This window comes from Neofelis nebulosa, chromosome 4 (assembly GCF_028018385.1).
Source record: "Neofelis nebulosa isolate mNeoNeb1 chromosome 4, mNeoNeb1.pri, whole genome shotgun sequence".
Classification (NCBI taxonomy): domain Eukaryota; kingdom Metazoa; phylum Chordata; class Mammalia; order Carnivora; family Felidae; genus Neofelis; species Neofelis nebulosa.
Window position 1 is genome coordinate 92043071 of NC_080785.1, and position 18792 is coordinate 92061862.

The 18792-nt window shown below is 42.2% G+C and overlaps 1 protein-coding gene across 3 annotated transcripts in view; it reads left to right on the top strand.

Moving 5' to 3' along the window:
• PIK3CG (phosphatidylinositol-4,5-bisphosphate 3-kinase catalytic subunit gamma) overlaps window positions 1-9947 on the top strand; it is a 33344-nt gene extending 23397 nt beyond the window's left edge. For all 3 annotated transcript variants that reach the window (XM_058728760.1, XM_058728758.1, XM_058728761.1), the window contains exon 11: window positions 8688-9947. In XM_058728760.1, coding sequence (XP_058584743.1) covers window positions 8688-8966 — 279 coding nt within the window. In that variant the 3' untranslated portion in view covers window positions 8967-9947. The remainder of the gene's footprint in view (window positions 1-8687) is intronic.
• The last annotated feature ends 8845 nt before the right edge of the window (window positions 9948-18792 follow it).

Sequence of the window (18792 nt, forward strand, 5' to 3'; positions counted from 1 at the left end):
CAACAAAATATTAAAAATATCAGAAGGATATTAAGAACCCATTATCCCACCTTCCAGAAATAACACTGTCAACATTTTAGTGTTTTTCCCTCATTCTATTATTTGGTATTATACAAGGTTATAAATTAACCAGAATTTGGTTAAAAATGGAACTTTACAGATACAGTGTGACTCCCTATAAACTGTTCAGTGGCTTCTCACCTCACTTTGACTAAAATCTAACTAAGCTTTCCCTACAAGGCTCTCCCCACAGTCTCGCATTTGGTCAAGGTCACAGTGGCTTTCCTCCACATCCTCCCCATTCCTGCCTTCTCCCTGGAACACCCTCAGATCTCAGCCTCAATGTCATTCCTCAGAGCAGACCCCCAATGAGGTCCCTCGAGTTATCCTTTGCCTCAGCCCCTGCATGTTGCCTTCACAGCACCTATGACAGCATATCATTATATGTATGAGTCTGTGCAGCAGGACCACACCTGACCTGACTCCCTCATCAGGGACCTGAGACCTAGTGAGCGCTCAGTGGTTATTTGCTGAGTGGAGGAGAGAAGGTTGGGGGGGGGGGGGGAGGGGGACAGTTCTGGAATTGGTTAGTGGCTGGATGAGGCCAGGCGACCTCCTTGGATTTCCTCCTTCTCCATAATACATTGTATTCTGTGAGTTTATGAAATATCAACTCAGGCATAGATTGACAAGCTCCTGCCACACATATGTTAATAAGCCTTCAAGATACAGGTTAAATATCTACACATCAGAAGAGGAAGTAATCCTAGTTATGAAATCTGATGTGTTTTTTTAAATGTTTATTTGTTTTGAGAGAGAGAATATGTGCAAGCTGGAGAGGGGCAGAGAGAAAGAGAGAGAGAAACTTAAGCAGGCTCCATGCAGTGCAGAGCCTGACATGGGGCTCAATCTCACAATGATGAGATCACTACCTGAGCCAAAATCAAGGAGTCAGACTCTTAACCAACTGAGTCACCCAGGCGCCCATGAAATCTAACATTTTATTAAATTATACAAAAATGTGGGGTGCCTGGGTGGGTGGCTCAGTTGGCTGGGCATCCAACTTTGGCTCAGGTCATGATCTCACAGCTTGTGGGTTTGAACCCTGCGTCAGGCTCTGTGCTGATGGCTCAGAGCCTGGAGCCTGCTTCAGATTCTGTGTCTCCCTCTCTCTCTGCCCTTCCCCCACTCACACTCTGTCTCTCTCTGTCTCAAAAATAAATAAGTGTTAAAAAAATTTTTTTAATTATACAAAAATGTAAGTGTCACATCACATGGTGCCTGTTTACATTTTTGTGGAGAGTTCCTTAACAATATAAATATACATATTTTTCCCCGATTGGATCAGTAGCTCATGCCAAGAGAACAGGACACACGGTATATACCTATAGTGTACTTTCAATATGGAACAGTTTCCAAGGAGTGTGAACAACTTGGCCTAGTATATAAACAAGTATTTTGAAGATGTTCTTTGGACACAGTAGGCACTAAGCAAATGTATGTTCAATACAGCTGAAGAAACCAGGGGAGCCCAATAACACCTTCACAGGTGCATCGACATAAAGCAGGCAGCTTGATGAGCATACTTAAAAGGAAGGCATTTGCCCCTAGATGTCACTCTTAAGAAACATTTTATAGGAGAGTAGTCTGGGACCTATTCGTTGTGTTATTTTAGTCTTGGGTGCAGCTTTATCAGGCCCTGCCTGGTGCCCACCGCTGGCGGAGCTCTCCCCACCCCAGGGCGTACCCCGGAGCCTTCACCTGCAGGCTCAGCCCTGTGCCCAGTCTCCATGCAGTGTCCTGACCTGGGCTGTTAGGAAACCTTTATTCAAAGTCTATCTCTGCTGCCATCTTGCTCTCATCTTGGATCCCAGGGTCTTTTAACTACTTCTGCCTCAGTTAATCCACCTCTAGGACTGGGGTCCTGCTCCCTCCTGACACTTGCCTTGTTGGAAATGCAAGTAGTCTCCTTCACGCCAGCCACAGGGACCTCCCGGGCCACAGGAACCTGACCATCTGACCACTTCTGAGGACTGTGGCCCCCTCCCCATTATTTCCCATCCCTATTCTCTGACTGCCCTTGTGTGGTAACCCTGCACTGGTCTACACCAGTAGCTATCTATACTTGTAACCTTCCAGGCTGGGCTTTCTCAGCCTCCTGCTCCATCCTGTTATAGTCCCCAGGCCCTGTTCTTCCATATCCAAGATAGCATACCATTTCAACACACACTTCTTAACTACCTGCTACATTTCAGGCCTGTGCCAGGCCCAGAGAAGGCCCAAGTCTTGCTGGAGCAAGGCAAGATGTCTTTACAGTTGAATAGCCTTCCAATATGACTTGTTCACAGATTCATCCTGATTTTAAAGCACTGAATCTTAGCATTCCTTCATCGTGTGTTTGCAGATGCCCAACAGTGTTCCAGACTCTGTTCTGGGCACAGGTGGCCAGGAGCACAGCCCTGACACACTGCAGAAGACACACACACACACACACACACACACACACACACACACACACAGAGCTTTGTTCTAAGGATTGCAAAAGTGGTTTGCAGGGGGAGCAATCCTGCCCTGGGGGATGGAAAGGGACTGCCAGTGAAGGGTTCTCATCAGCCCTTGATAAGATCAGTTCCATTTGTTAGGCAGATACAGGGAGGGGAGGAACACCCAAGCAGAAAGAATAACATTAGTAAGTGCATGAAGTGCGTATTTAGTATCAGTATTTAAGAACAAAAAGTACAGTTGTTTGATATGGTTGGAACACAGGTATTGATGTGAATGTGTCCTGGAGTTTGGGTCAAGAAAGGAGATCTGCATTCCATTTGAAGCAGTGCAAGGGCTGGATTAGGGGGGTTAGAGAGCAAAGCAAAGAAGTCATTTAGAACTCAATTGGTTAACCACAAATGACTGTAATAGAGGCCTACTATAGGTCAACAGGGAGATGACAAGTTTATCTGTCAAACTGCCCACAATATACTGAATTGATAAAGGATTCACTCTCAGGACCTGCACCCAGGACCACTAACAAGGTCAAGCTCAGCCTTCTAGCCAGGCATGAAGATGTTCAGTACTGTACTATCTGTTGGAAGATACTGTCAGAGAAGGGTCCAGCATCAGCCATTTGTAGGCGTTTGAATCCCCTGGTGAGGTACCTGCCCCAGACGCAGACTTGAAAGATGGCCTTGAATTGGACTGATGTGTTAATCTACCAGCATGCAGGGTCACTCAGTGTCTAAGATATTAGACCCCTGTGACTTTTAAACATTTATGGAGAATAAGCTTCCAACTGTATCTTCTTTCAGTGTTTAGTTTCTTTTAGAGAAGTGTTTTGTCTACCTGAAGAATATTACCGAGGGTGTTACCATGTTACCAAAAGTGTACTCTTTATAGAGATCCTCTTGTGAAATCTCTATCAGGTCATAATCTCTAGAAAAGCTGTGTTTCTCCTAACATTTAAAAAAAACTCTTCTGAGCATTGGTTAAATAATGGATTTGATTTTCCTTTTGGCTACAGATATATTTGAAGACCACCCATAGCAAGTAAATAGCATTTGTGATGTATAGCGTTAAACTGGTCTCTGTTCGAAATCCACTGTGATCTTTTCCTTTGTCATTCCTTTCCTTTTTCTACCCAATTCTAATTAATGTTATTTAGACTTTTGTGTATCCAGGTAATCCACCCTCAATCTTTTTCAGAACAGGCTAGTGCGTGCACGCGCATACACACACACACACACACACACACACACACACACACACACACACCCCTACATACAATCCATTTAGAATATGTGATTAAAGCAGAACGACCTAATTGTAACCTTTAGGTTTCTAATGAGCTTCCAAGTATCTGAGAAGAGGGCAATACCGCCCTTTCCCTGCTAGACAGAACTAGTCTGAGAATCATTCTTAAGAGGTCCTTAGGGATAAGAATCCTAATTCAAACTCAGCAAACACACAGCCAAGCGTCAGACACACTCTTCTTTCAGATTTCTCGGAAAGTGCTTCCTCCTGCCTTATGAGCTCAGCTAATCGGTGACTCTCTGTTTTGCCAAAATAACTTCTAAAGGCATTGCTTGGCCAATTCATTAATTTTTATACAAAACAAAAATAAAATCCTCTTTGACAGAAATACCATTTCTCTCCACCATCTCCTTCCTCCAGCAGACAGCAGCAGCATTAATATTTAGGAAAAGTCAGTGGGTGAGGACGTTGCTTTTCATTGACGGCTATTTGTGAGTTTTCTTCTCTCTCTTCTCTGGGCCCCGGAGTTCCTGTTTTGTAGTCCTGGGGCTACTTCCTCATTTGTGTCAAGATGGACAGTAATATTTCACTTCCACTTTGCTCTCTAGATGAAAATAGAGGAGTTTGTTTTAAGAAAAAGTAGGCCCATTCTGTATGACCCTGCACAGTCTGAGGCAGCCAGAACTCACTGGCAGTTAAGAAGAAATTAGGGGACTGTGTATAGAAAGTTTTCAGTTTAGTGAACTACGTTGGGCCGGTTAACAAATCAACTCCAAGTTTGGACCCCGAAATGATCATGAAGTCCTTTGTTCCCAAGACTTATGGGAGTGGTAGCTTTGTAAAAACAATCCTCTCTTTTGGTACTAGATGCTCTAATCAAGGCATTTGAATCAACTATGAAATTAAGAGCTGATATACTATCTAGGCTCAATCACTTGATCAGCTACTCACGTATACCATTCCAGCTAACAACATTTCAGTGTTCCCCACATTCACATCCATTAACAAGTACATTACACCAATCCCTGAAATCAGGTTCTACCTTTGCCCCTTCTTCTCCACTCAATATTATAAAGCCTTCCCCAGGCAGCTGAGAAGGACAGAATGAGGATGTCTGAGGTCAGTGCCAGGCAGGCCTGGCAGAAGGGAAAAACTCTGCTTCCCCAGCCAGTCACTTCTGTGTTCTGTGCTTCCACACCCCCCCCAGGTCCCCAGGCCACATCCTCAGTCCCCCAAACCACAGGCCTCCGGCCCCAAGGCAGCATGGCCAGGGTTCTTTCAGACACCCTGTGGCTGAGCACAAAGGGCAGAAATGAAACTTCTGGGGCTTGAGGGGGTGGAGCAAGCACCCAGCTGTGCCCCTGGGGCAAGAGAACCATCTGCACACACAGCCAGGGTGCTGGCTTCCTACTTCCCACCCACCTCCGCATTGAGAAGTGCGCGTTCAATAATGCAACTTCTCATACTATTAATAATAATTGCCGACCACATACATAGCACTGAAATCTCACCACAACCATATGAAACGGGTATTGTTATTATTCTTCTTATTCTACAGATGAGGAAACTGGGTCCAGAGAGGTTAAGTGATTTTTCCAATGACAAACAGCTTGTCGGTAATAAAGCCAACATTTGAACCCAGGCAGCAAGGTGTGAACCTGCACTTCTTACCATGGCTCTGTACTATCTCTAAGAAAAAGAGAATAAATCTCTAATTAAATCTCTAAGCCTGCACTGCCAGTCAGAATTTACACATTGTGTCTGACCAGCATAGGGCATGAAAATCTGGGGGGAGGAAAGTTCTTTCTTACAGAAGTGACCCTTGTGTGTAAATATCAGAACTGAATAAATTTGAACCAGCAGAAATGCTTTATATAGAGGAGATGGCCTTCGAGACTGACACAAGACATTTGTCTTCCTTTACCATGTCCCTGTGTGCTACAGTGACGAGTGAATCCGTGGGTTGCTGCTGAACAAATATGCACCGGAGCACCTACGGATTGGTGTTAGAATAGCTTGGCCGCAGGTCAATTTCCCTTCTCAAAAATTTTCTGTTAAGGAGTTTGACCACACAGTGAGCTCAGAAAGCAAGGGTTGTGCCTGAAGCCCCCAGTGTACAGAAGGATAGAAAATGATTAAAAATCAGAATGTACTCTAATTCAAAATCAAAAGGCATCCCCATCTCTGCCCTTGTGAAAATTGTGTGAGCTAACAAATTAATAAGCCAGTTGCCCGGGGTGAAGTCTGCCCTTTCCCTGTGTAATCACCAAGAAATGAGAGTGACTTTGGTCAGTCCAATGGAGGAGCAAAAGATAATGATTTCCGGACACAAGTGAAGTCATTAAGGATGAAAGAACACTAATGCGCTGGGTCCACAGTAGGAAGAGCCCAGTCTTTTGAGTCTGGGAGTGTCCAGCTCCCTGAGAAGTAAGCAGAAAGCAGGTAAAAGTGATCTACCCTCCAGGCAGGGAAAGGAGAGGACTAACACTTATTGAATAGTTGCTATGTGCCAGTCTCTGTGCCAGGCATTTTTTATATATATGGTCTCATTTAATGCCAGATCAGTCCATGGGTTTTTCTACTTAGACAGGGTGATGCGTTCATGGTCCAGCCTTGACACACAGAATGATATAGGCATGACCACCATGACCATTGCCGTTATCCTGCCACGTGCAAATGACACACACAAGATAATGTAAAAGCAAAAAGGAGGAGCGCCTGGGTGGCTCAGTCGGTTAAGCATCTGACTCTTGGTTTCTGCTCAAGCCATGATCTCACAGTTCATGAGTTCGAGCCCTGCATTGGGCTCTGCACTGACAGTGAGGAGCCTGCTTGGGACTCTCTCTCTCTCTGCCCCTCCCTTACTCTCTTTCTCTTTCTCTCTCAACACGTAAATTTAAAAACTTAAAAAAAAAAAAAAGAAAACTCACTATCTTAACATTTTGGCCTGTAGACTTCCAATCTTTTTTCCATGTAAATATTTTGTGTTCGTTTGCCAACATGGGCTGATGCCACCTATGCTGTTGTTTTATGCCTGCTTTTTAACTCAGACACTTTCACATGCTTGTTCAATATTCTTTCACAGTATCATTCTAGCAGTTACAGAGCAGGCAGTTGTAGTTACTTTCATCAGTACCCAACTGTAGGATATTTAGGTTACCTTCAAGTTCTTGCATTTTTAAACATTCTAACAAATATTCTTATGTATTGGTCACTGCAAAATTATCCAAGTTTTTAAAGGTAAATTTCTAGCATGAAAATTGCTGGGTACAAGGACATAGGCATTTTTTTAAAGTCCAGTTTATTGAGGCATTATTCACCTACAGCAGAACTGGGCCTTTTTGTGGGTACAGTTCTTTGAATTTTGACAAATGCATCAGTCACGTAACCATCACCGCAATGAACTTCTCTAACATTTATTAGCATTCTAAAGCTTTTGATGCATGTTATCAAATTGTCTGCTAGTAAAATTATACCTATTCCCACCTACCATCGGCCTATGAAATGTGAACATTGGGTATTATTCTTCAAAAAAAATTTTTTTTTAAGATTTTCTAGCTGGATAGGTGAATGTTTCCATCTCATTCCCTTACATTTCTTTGATTACAAATGAGGTTGCATATTTTTTCATATTTATGCTCTGTTTTTATGCCTTATGGTGTGAAATCACATTTATATCCTTATATCCAGATTTTTTTGAAGTATTCATATCTGTAATCATTAACTTCAGTTTTCTTCAACACACCATCTTTGCCAAGTTACAACATTAAGGTTGGGCTGTCCTCGTGTTGTAAAATTGAGAACCTTGCACTTTCTTCTTTACTTTGGCACAATATGATTGAAATAAGCATGCCTTGCTTAATAAGTGGACTTAACTCACCTGTGGCACCTTGCTCAAAGGCTTTTGGAGAATGCACCAGGCAAAGCATTTTTTTAAAAATTTTTTTAACTTTTATTTATTTTTGAGATACAGAGCATGAATGGGGGAGGAGCAGAGAGAGAGGGAGACACAGAATCCAAAGCAGGCTCCAGGTTCTGCGTGGTCAGCACAGAGCCCAACGCGGGACTCGAACCCATGAACCACGAGATCATGACCTGAGACGAAGTAGGATGCTTAACCGACTGCGCCACCCAGGCGCCCCACGCCAAAGCATTTTTAAAGCCCTCTCGCTCAGTATTCAGAATGTGTGTAGGGGCTCCTGGGTGGTGTAATCGGTTAAGCATCTGACTCTTGATCTCGGCTCAGGTCAAGATCTCACAGTTTGTAAGTTCAAGCCCTGCATCAGGCTGTGTGCTGATGGCACAGAGCCTGCTTAGAATTGTGTCTCTCCATCCCTCTGCCCCTACCCTGCTTTTATTTAAGTTTTTAAATAAACTTAAAAAAAAGAATTTGTATTACAATTCCCAAGTTTTTTCAACAGTTTGGAGCATCAGTGAAACGCTAATACATTGGTTTTCTTAGAATAGGCCAAATTGTAAAATAAAGATGAAAACAAAACCTCAAACGCCACATTTCCATCATTTCTCTGGATTCCATTAGCCCTTGGCAAACACGTATGGTTACATGAAGCTCAGTGATCCCAGTATGGTGTTCAAAAACTGACTCATTTCTTTAAAGAGAGTACAGAAATTTCTACCTTCAGTTTCCTAGGAGAGAAACTGATGTAAAAGGTAGAGTAAGAAAAAAGATGAAATGTACCGTATCAACCAGTTTTCCCTGAGCACACCCTGGACATGGGCGATTACACTAATGTGCTTCCTAGGGTATGGAAATAGCATATGTTCTCATCAAACCCTCCATCTGAGAAAGAGGATCTGCCCTGTTGGTGATAGCTTCCTCTCATGGACAGGATAATGCTATGTAAATTCCAGGATCCCTGGGCAGTCATCACCCTACTTAGTTACCTCATCAACATAACTGTACTTTCTTTCCCTCCATCCAGGACGTCTGCGTTAAGGCTTACCTCGCCCTTCGTCATCACACAAACCTGCTGATCATCCTGTTCTCCATGATGCTGATGACGGGAATGCCCCAGTTAACAAGCAAAGAAGATATTGAATATATTCGGGATGCCCTAACAGTGGGGAAAAGTGAGGAGGATGCTAAGAAGTATTTTCTTGATCAGATCGAAGTGTGTAGAGACAAAGGATGGACCGTGCAATTTAACTGGTTCCTGCATCTTGTTCTGGGCATCAAACAAGGGGAGAAACATTCAGCCTAATTCTTTGGGCTAGAATTAAAAACAAGTTAGTGTTCTAAAGCTTTAAGTCAGCATGTCCATCATTGAACTTGGACTGATGGACAGGACATTATGAAAGCTGGCACTTCAGAAATGCAGCTCTGTTGCTGGCGGAACCCTTTACTGGAGAAAAATACTGGCATGTCGGTTTGTTTAAATAATGTTCAGTTTTAGGCTTGTATGCAGGTTTGTTTTTCGTCATTTGCTTCAGTGATGTTGGAGAACATTCTAAGTTTAAACAAACTATTTCTTCATTGTGCCTGCTGGTTTGACTGTCTTATTATCGAGTGTCTCTGGAAATTGGGAATAATTGGTGACATCTCTTTTCATCTGCGTATACTCTCAATTTGGGTCATTCTTGTGCTCTTCAACCTCTTTAGAGAAAAAGACGTAATCGTTGTAACCTCTGTCTCATTCCCTAAAGGACACTTCCAAACATCCCCCTCCATGTCTGTAGATGCTAGCGATTTGCTAAAAGCAAAGGAAGGCGAGTTGGTCTTTTCAGTGTCTTTTGTAATTAGGTTCTTGTACAGTGTACAGCTGAGATGCACAAACATACAATGGAAAATCTGAACCTTTGTGCCCTGGCACTTCTCTGCTGGTCTGCTTCAGGGTTACGAAGAGGAAGAACAGAGAGGAGACCATTCATCTCAACTCTGCCCAAGAGCAGATTGCCAATTCCAGCTACTACAGCCTTCTCCAGCATGGAAACAGGAAGAAACTAAAGGGACTCATTTTTCACCTTTACATCCTCCTCCCTGCCTCCCTTCTTCCTTAACTGTTACCCTCCCACAACTCTTTACCCAAGTTGTGAAGTCCTCAAGAATGCATCTACCCTAGAATTCAAAACTTAGTTGAAAAGCAATTTCTCCCCTAGGGTTACTGGAATTTTATGTACTTATTTGTAAAAATGTTTGGTGGAGTTTTTTTTTTAAGTATATTATTAAAGAGGACATTCTAGGAAATATGGATTTGTTTTCACACGCCTTAATTTTACATTTTGGTCTAAGAATTTTTATTCTTTTTTTTTAATGGAAGAAGGTATTTGGTATCTGAACAGTATTTCATATTAGCAAGAACACTACTTGCCCTGTTCATCTCTCAGTTTAAAGGACTTTTAAACTCTGACACATTCTTCAGATTTCCTAAAAATTGAAACGGTTTCTTTAAAAATCATGTTCTCTCCTAAATAGCTTGCTATTTATTGGAAGTGTTGTTTAACCTTAGAGAAAGATCGTTAAATTATTTATAAAATATTTCTAAATTACCTAGAGTTAATACTTTACCTAGAAATAACTGTTAACCATGTCTATGTTTAAACACAATCAGATATAAATAGGTATTTAAGTTAAAATTTTTCTAAATAGATACCTTTGGTGTAGTCTGAACTTTTTTTTTTTTTTTTTTTTTTGTATATGCAAAAGGCCTTTGAAGGTATGGGTAACACTGCTTCCTTGCCGGCTGAGCCTTTCCCCTGCTTCACAAGGTGTCTAGAAAGAACTCTTCCTTGACAGCTCGTTCTTTCAAAACTACTCCATCCCCTGGTACAGAAGACCATGCCCTGCAACGCATTAATGAATGCATTGATGGAAGGTAGATGTTGTATGACATTTTTACAACTATTCCCCACCATTCTTCTGAACAAGAACAGGAAGGATGATGCTTTCTAATTCAGAAGATGTAGTCATTATTCTTATAAAACATAGCTGAGCTGGGCCTTGCACAGATTCTGCTTTTTATTTGAATTGCTGAAATAATCGTCTTGATAGAAGAGTTAGAGGAATGTATTTATATTTAGCTTGCTGGCACATGGGCATACCTATTTTCAGATGGACAAGTTCTTTTGTTATGCTGACACACATCACATTGGGCCTGATTCTTCTGTATTTCAGTGAAGGTAGAACTTTAACTCTTTAGACTTACAGATAAAAATTACTTTTGTGTGCCTCTTCCATTCATTATTTACAGTGAATCACATGACCCACAGCTTTTAGACCTTTGAAAACGTTGTAGAGTTCGGGTCATCTCCTCCTGGGAGGAGATTTGGGGGAACTACCCACAACTCTGTCTTCACTGCCAGATGAAAACAGAGATTACAGGTCAGACGATTCAGGTAAAAGCAGCTTTTATGTATGTCCAGGACTGGATACATGATTTGCAGAGCCCAGTACAAAATGAAAATGTGGGGCCTGCCATTCAAAAATTATTAAGAAGTTCAAGATAGCAACAGCAGAGCATGAAACCAAGCACAGGAACTTCTGACCATGAGTCACTGCACAGGTCACAAGCCTGTGAAGCTGGTGCTGTACAGATCTGGATATTGGCTTTGATGCTCAATTTTGCATTTGGACTCCATCTGTATGAGTTCAGATAAAGTGCCCAGATCAAAATGCTGTTTATGTTCTAATTAAAATACCTCATTTCTGTGGCTGTACATTTGGACGTAAAACACTGGCCCATTGATTGAGGACTGGAACAATGGCCACTAAAAGGAGAGCAAAGCAGATGTTCGAGACCTAGCCCCATATGACCCCATTTAACTACCTTTAGTGAAAGTATGAGGGAGTGGAGACCTCGTAGATAAAATATAGAAATTCCTAGAGAAGACTCTTGACTTTTAAAAAGGTAACTTTATTAACTATATATATGTATAGGAGATGAATCATTTTTTAAAGAAAGACTAGTAGGGCGCCTGGGTGGCTCAGTCGGTTGGGCATCCAACTTCGGCCCAGTTCATGATCTTGCGGTTTGTGAGTTTGAGCCCCGCGTTGGGCTCTGTGCTGACAACTCAGAGCTTGGAGCCTGCTTCAGATTCTGTCTTTCTCTCTCTGCCCCTCCCCCACTTGTGCTCTGTCTCCCTCTGTCCCTCAAAAATAAATAAACGTAAAAAAAAATTAAAGAAAGGTTAGATATGGGAATTCTGTGGGATAATTTGGAGGCTGGGAATCCTAGGTAAATGGAAATTATTTTTTTGATATGGGCCAAAAAATAATTTAGAAAGTATATTTCTGGAGCAAGTTCTGGCGTTTGGCAAACCAGGCTCTATTTGCCATGGCTATGAAATAAATTGTCAGTTATATTTTACAACATGAAGAAAAAAGTTTTTGGATTTTTAAGGACTCTGCCATCTTATATCTGTTTTACCCAACCTAATAATTCTGGTCAATTAATCTGGTTCTTATCTGTGTGCTTGTCTGCATATTTGCAAGGACTCATATTTAGGACAGATGCCAGGGGAGCCTAAAGCACACACCTTGGCAAAGGTGCTCATTCAGAAAGTCAAGAGATATTTCCTCTTCTGGACAGTCCAGCTCTCCCCACTTGTATTTGCATTTCAATTACAATCGTTGAATGTAAATTCAAATTAAAGAATCGACGCCTTATATTCTCTGTACGCATCTTTTAATGTCTGAAAGTCCAGATATTCCTGAAAGTCAGATTCCTTAACAAATCTTTATGGAGTATGGTGCCTGGCTGGCTCAGTCAGTCTGACTTCTGACACGGGCTCAGGTCATGGTCTCACAGTTCGAGTTCAAGCCCCGCATTGGGCTCTGTGCTGATAGCATGGAGCCTGCTTGGGATTTTCTCTCTGCCCTTCCCCCCCTTGCTGTCTCTCCCTCTCTCTCTCTCTCTCTCAGAATAAATAAATAAACATTAAAAAAAGAAGAAAGAAAAAAAAATCTTTATGGAGTGCCCACCGCCCTACTAGACTGTGTGCTGAGGACTGGGGATTAGAATGTATAACAAATTCGACCCAGCCTCAGTCCTTAAAGGGTTTATAGTTTGCTGGCAATAGTAGACACCTCATAATGGTAGTATCTTGTGGGTCAAATTGTGTCCTCCCAAAAAGATGAAGTCCTCACCCTTGGTCCCTGTAAATGTAATTTTATTTGAATTAGGTTCTATAGATGTAATAGAGTTAAGGTGAGGTCATGATGGTGAGCCCTGATTCAATATGTCTGGCATACTCAAAAGGAAAAAGAATGTGATAGAGGTAGAGATTATAGTGTCTACCAGCCAACGGACACCTGGGGTACCAGATGCCGGAAGAAGCAAGGAAGGGTCCCACCCTAGAAGCTTGTAAGGGAGCATGGCCCTGCCAACACTTTCAGATGTCTAGCCTCTAGAACTGTGAAAGAATAAATTTCTACTGTTTTGAGTCACCCAGTGTGTGATATTTTGTTATGACATCCCTAGGAAATTAATAGAGTGTCGACAATCATCAGTTTTGTGGGGGTTTCTTTTTGGAGGAGCAGGCAGAGTTTATGTAAGTAAACCTGTTTGATGCTTTCTACTGTTACCAAAAAGACTTAATTGAATGCAAAATATGTGACAAAGTGCTAATATACTTAATATATAAAAAGCTGTAATAATTCAATAAGTAAAAAATGAATACCTTATCAGAAAATGTTGAATTCACCAAAAAAATACATGTGGCCAATAACCATATGACAAGAACCCCAAATCACTGCTGATGAAGCAAATGCAAATTAAGATAATTTAAGTGTCTTTTCACCATCAGATTAGGAAAGATTGGTAATACTGAGAGTTGGTGATAATTTGGAAGAATACTCTAGCACACTGTTGAAAACAGAGCAAGTTGATAAAATTTATGCATGGCATTTTGTCACATTTTATCAAAATTAAGAAGATATTGGGGTGGTTCAGTCTGTTGAGCATCTGACTTTTTTTTTTTTTTTTTTTTTTTTTTTGGAGAAAGAGAGAGAGCGCACAAATGGGATAGGGTCAGAGAGAAGTAGAGACAGAATTCCAAGCAGGCTCTGCAACATCAGTGAGAGCCCACTGCAGGGCTTGAACTCACAAACTGTGAGATCATGACCTGAGCCCAGATCAAGAGTTGGACGCTTAACCGACTGCACCACCCAGGCGCCCCAAGCATCTGACTCTTGATATCAGCTCAGGTCGTGATCTTTCAATCATGATCTAGATGCTCCATGCCGAGTGTGGAGCCTGCTTGGGATTCTCTCTCTCTCTCTCTCTCTCTCTCTCTCTCTCTCTCTCTCTCTCTCTCCTCTCTCTCTCTCTCTCACTCATCTCCTCCCCGACTCACACACAGGAGAGTGAGCTGGGTATGGGCAAAGACAGTGAGGAGCCCGATGTGGGGCTTGATCTCAGGAGCTATGAGATCACGACCTAAGCTGAAATCAAGAGTAAGAGGGTTAACTGACTGAGCCGCCCAGGAGCCCCAATAAATCAAATTAAAAAAACAACAGAAAAAGAGGATATCTATTCTCCTACCCAGCAAGTTCACATCCAAGAATTTATCCTTTAGAAACTATCGGACAAGTGTGCAAAGACTTACAGACAAAACCAGTTACCAATATTCTTTATAATACAACCCAAAATTGGAAATGGCCTAACAGTCCCTCAATAGGAGATTGGTTAATTAAATCACATTCATACAATGGAGTACAATGAAACCCCTGAAAAGATAAGGTAGATGAAAATGTATTAACATCCACGTAGATCTGACATAATTGAGTGAAACAAGGTGGTTACCAGGCCAGTGTTGCGGTACAGTCATATTCAAGTAAAAATGTAGGCTTATAGCAACATTAAAAGTCTAGGAGAATATATTCACACCAAACTGTCAATCGTGATTTTTTTTACCCTACATTTATTTTTTTTTTCTCTCTCTCGGGTTTTGGGAAACTTGATGCTATATTTTTGAATTTTTTAAAAAGGGAAAAATAGGGGCACCTGGGTGGCGCAGTCGGTTAAGCGTCCGACTTCAGCCAGGTCACGATCTCGCGGTCCGTGAGTTCGAGCCCCGCGTCAGGCTCTGGGCTGATGGCTCGGAGCCTGGAGCCTGTTTCCGATTCTGTGTCTCCCTCTCTCTCTGCCCCTCCCCCATTCATGCTCTGTCTCTCTCTGTCCCAAAAATAAATAAAAAACGTTGAAAAAAAAAATTAAAAAAAAAAAAGGGAAAAATAGTATTTTAATTTTGGGAAAACAATACAGTCTACACGATAATCATATCCTTTAGCTTACATCAAGCCTCACTAAAAGCTCAGAAAATTTTGTTTCTCTAAGGGAAAAAAATCCCGTGAAGTCAGCAGTTGTCAAGGAGTGACGGCCAAGCTGTTGTCAGAACTTTCTGGCATACAAATGACCGTGTCAAAGTTTCCTGTCTTACTCAACCCTACCTGATTGTGATCTTTGGTACACTAATGCCAGCCTGATCCATCCCCTAAAATGATAATGCTTTTAGAGAAGAGAGGCCTCCAAGGATGCTGTCTGTTTAGTCAGTAAGGGATGCCTTGCCCGGGCCAGCTCTTGTCAGCTCTGCAAATCTTCTACACTGAGCTCTCTAGCTCACACATGACGTCCCCCTTGGAGGTGCAAAGCACCTCATTTTCACTTCTCGGGGAGTGCCAGAATTTTTTCTATGCATTCACTCATTAGTACAAATTAAATCTCACTGCCTGTGGCTTTGGTATGACGTTTTCCTTCTGGGAGCTGGGCTCTGAGTCTGGGTTTATAATGCACCAGTCATTCAATTTGGAGGATGTGATGGAGACAGGGACGTAAAAAGGAACATAGAATTTACCTGCAGCCCCTCTGTATCTCGTAGTGGGTGGCCAGCCCTCTGACAAGTTTTATACGCAGAGAATCAAACTCAGAATTCTTCTGATTATACTTAAGTGTTAAAATGGGTCCCTATTCTCTTCAGAGATGTGCCCACCATGACCCCCACCATTTCCAGCCACATGCAGGGTTGTGGCTGAACAGAACCTCCTATTACCAGATGTATATGGCAGCCAAAGCCATACTGGTCCCTAGCACCCCCACCCCATGCCTTTCTTTGTACCATCGCCAAACACCTGTTCTACAAAATTACCAGGGCCTCCACTGGGAAAATCCTGGGGCCACAAACCACTGCCAAATCCCTGAGTTCTCCTTGGCTCTCTTTCCCCAATCCATGGCTCTAGAAACCACAAGAGACAATTTCACAGTATTTTAAAATTTTTTTTTATGTTTATTTATTTATTTAGAGAGAGGGGAGGAGAGAGAGGCAGGGAAGGGCGGGGGCGGGGAGGGAGAGGGAGAAGAAGAGGGAGAGGGAGTGGGAGAGAGAATCCAAGCAGGCTCCACACTGTCAGCATGGAGCCTGATGCAGGGCTTAAACTCATGAACTGTGAGATCATGACCTGAGCTGAAATCAAGAGTCAGTCGCTTAACTGACTGAGCCACCCCAGTGCCCCACTAATTTCTCAATTTTGAAGCAACCCCTTGCTTAGGCAGTAATTGTTTATCATGGCAAAGCACATTCTGTAGGTTTTCAACTGGTAGAGGAGTTTGACTCCTTTAATCTATACAGATTTAAAGGAGTCTGAGACTTGAGATACCCTAGTGGAAAGCCAGGGTGAGTGTGTGTGGCTGTGGATGCAGAGTGGACCATAAGCCAGTAACTGGGGGATAATCCACTTTAAAGTCAGCCAGATGCCACAGTAGCAGTTCAGAGTAGGTGAGGCAGGAAAGAGGGTAGATCAGTGGCTCTGGCATTTGATCATTCCAAATTCAGTACAAACTGTCCACCTGAAAGAGTTGTCTAATCTTGCTAAGCTTCAGCTCTCTCCTCCATAAACTGGGTAGAGAGTGGTACCTCTTTCACAGAACTGCTCTGCAGATTAAATGAAATCGTGAACGTGAGGGGTGTCTGGGCGGCTCAATCAGTTAAGTGACTGACTTTGGCTCAGGTCATGATCTCGCAGTTCATGAGTTAGAGCCCGCATCAGGCTCTGTGCTGACAGCTCAGAGCCTGGAGCCTGCTTCAGATTCTGTGTCTCCCTCTCTCTTTGTCCCTCCCCTGTTCTCGCTCTGTTTGTCTCTCTCTCTCAAAAATAAACAAACATTAAAAAATGTTTTTAAATAAATAATGAAAGTGAAGCATTAACTGGAATGTCTGGAGTCTTTGCTCAATAAACAAAAGCCATCGTTTCCATGCTCCTTTTCAAGGAAGGCTGAAGAATCTCAAGAAATTTTATCTCAAGAAAAGTTCTAAGGAATCATCCTTGGAATGACTTCTAGAAGTAAATGATGGAAATCTTAATGACTTTATAAATATGACATCCTCCCAGTATGACTTCAAAGGAGAAATAATTTCCACTCTATGTCAACATCAGATACCAAGGAAATCTTTTAAACAACATCCTTCTCTGACCAGTTAATCTAATCAGTGTACATTATCCGTGGGTTCTGTCTGGGCCTAAGGAAAGTTAGAGGGCCTGGAACCAATTGACAAGGCCACTAACTCCTATTCACTTTCCCCCTCCCCGTGAACTTTATGGAAAGTTAATTTATATAAAATACAATTCAGCCATTTAAATGTATCGTGTGATAAGTTTGACACACATACACACCCATATATCCATCTATCACCACAGGCAAGATCCAGCACGGCCCCATCACCAAAAAGCTCCCTCAGGCCTGCATGTAGTAAATTTCTTCCCATGTCTTCACTGAAATGCTTTCTGTCACTATAGTTTTGCCTTTTCTAGAACTGCATATAAATGGAATCATGCAATATGTGGTCTTTTGTTCACATAGTATGATATTTTGGAGATTCATCTAGATTGCCTAAATAAAATATAATTTAGGGAGGTTCATTTGCTGGACAGGTTTGCTATGGTTCACTCTAGAGTCAAATGCCAACTTTCACTTTTGTCTGCTGTCTGTGACAATGCATGCCCATGGCTCCCGTTCTGTCTTAGATTATTGAGAAAGACCCATTGTTACTCTTACCTTGTTGTTTATATAAGATAATAGATGACAAGGAGCCTTCATTTCCTCTGGTTTTGAAATAGTGCAGAGGTAGATTGTAATATTCCCCACTGCTGCCGAAGGGCAAGCAACTAGCAGTGCCAACAGACAGACAAACACAGGAACCCCTGAAGTCATCAGAGAATCTAGAAAAGAGACCTTCTAGAGCAGCGTGTCTCCTAACGTGCACATAAATCACTAGGGATACATATTCTGATTCCATAGTGTAGGACAGGGCCTGGGGTTCTGTCTCTCCAACAAGCTTCCAGGGGAAGCCGATGCTTTTGGTCCCCAAACCACACTTTGCATAAGAAGGTTCTATAGGACACAGAGGCAGATTCTGTGGGTTGGTAGGGAATGTCAAAGCAATAAGAAGGCTGAAAATATGTACCAATCTGCACCTGAGAAATACTACCCAAAGACATGAATTTTCATCAATCCATATATGTGTATGTATATATCATCTTTGTTTTTTCTAATGGCATCTCAATTTTCTCATCTGTAAAATGGGAATTAAACTATCTGTGGTAGGTAGACCTCCAGTATGGTCCCCTATGATCTCTGACTCCTGATGTTACACCCTTGTGGGATTCTTTCCCCATGAGTATGAACTGGGTCTAGTGAGTTGCTTCTAACAAATAAAATATAGCAAAGATGATGCAACATCACTTTCAAGATTGGGTTCTAAAAGCCTATGAGTTTCATCATACTGGCATTTCTAGCTTGCTCTTTCCCACCTTTTCAGTTTGATGAAGACACCCACCATGTTGTGAGCCATTCTCTGGAGAGATCTACATGGCAAGGAATCCAGGGAGGCCTCTGGCCCACGGTAAGAAACGAAGTGAATTCTGCCACCAACCACATAAATGAGCTGGGAAAAGTGTCTTTTCAAGTCAAGTCTTATGAGAGATCCAGGGCCAGAGGACTCAGCTAAGCCATGCCTGGATTCCTGATACGGAGGCCATGAGATAATAAATGTTTCGGTTTTAAGCCACAAAGTTTTAGAGTAATTTATTGTGTAGCA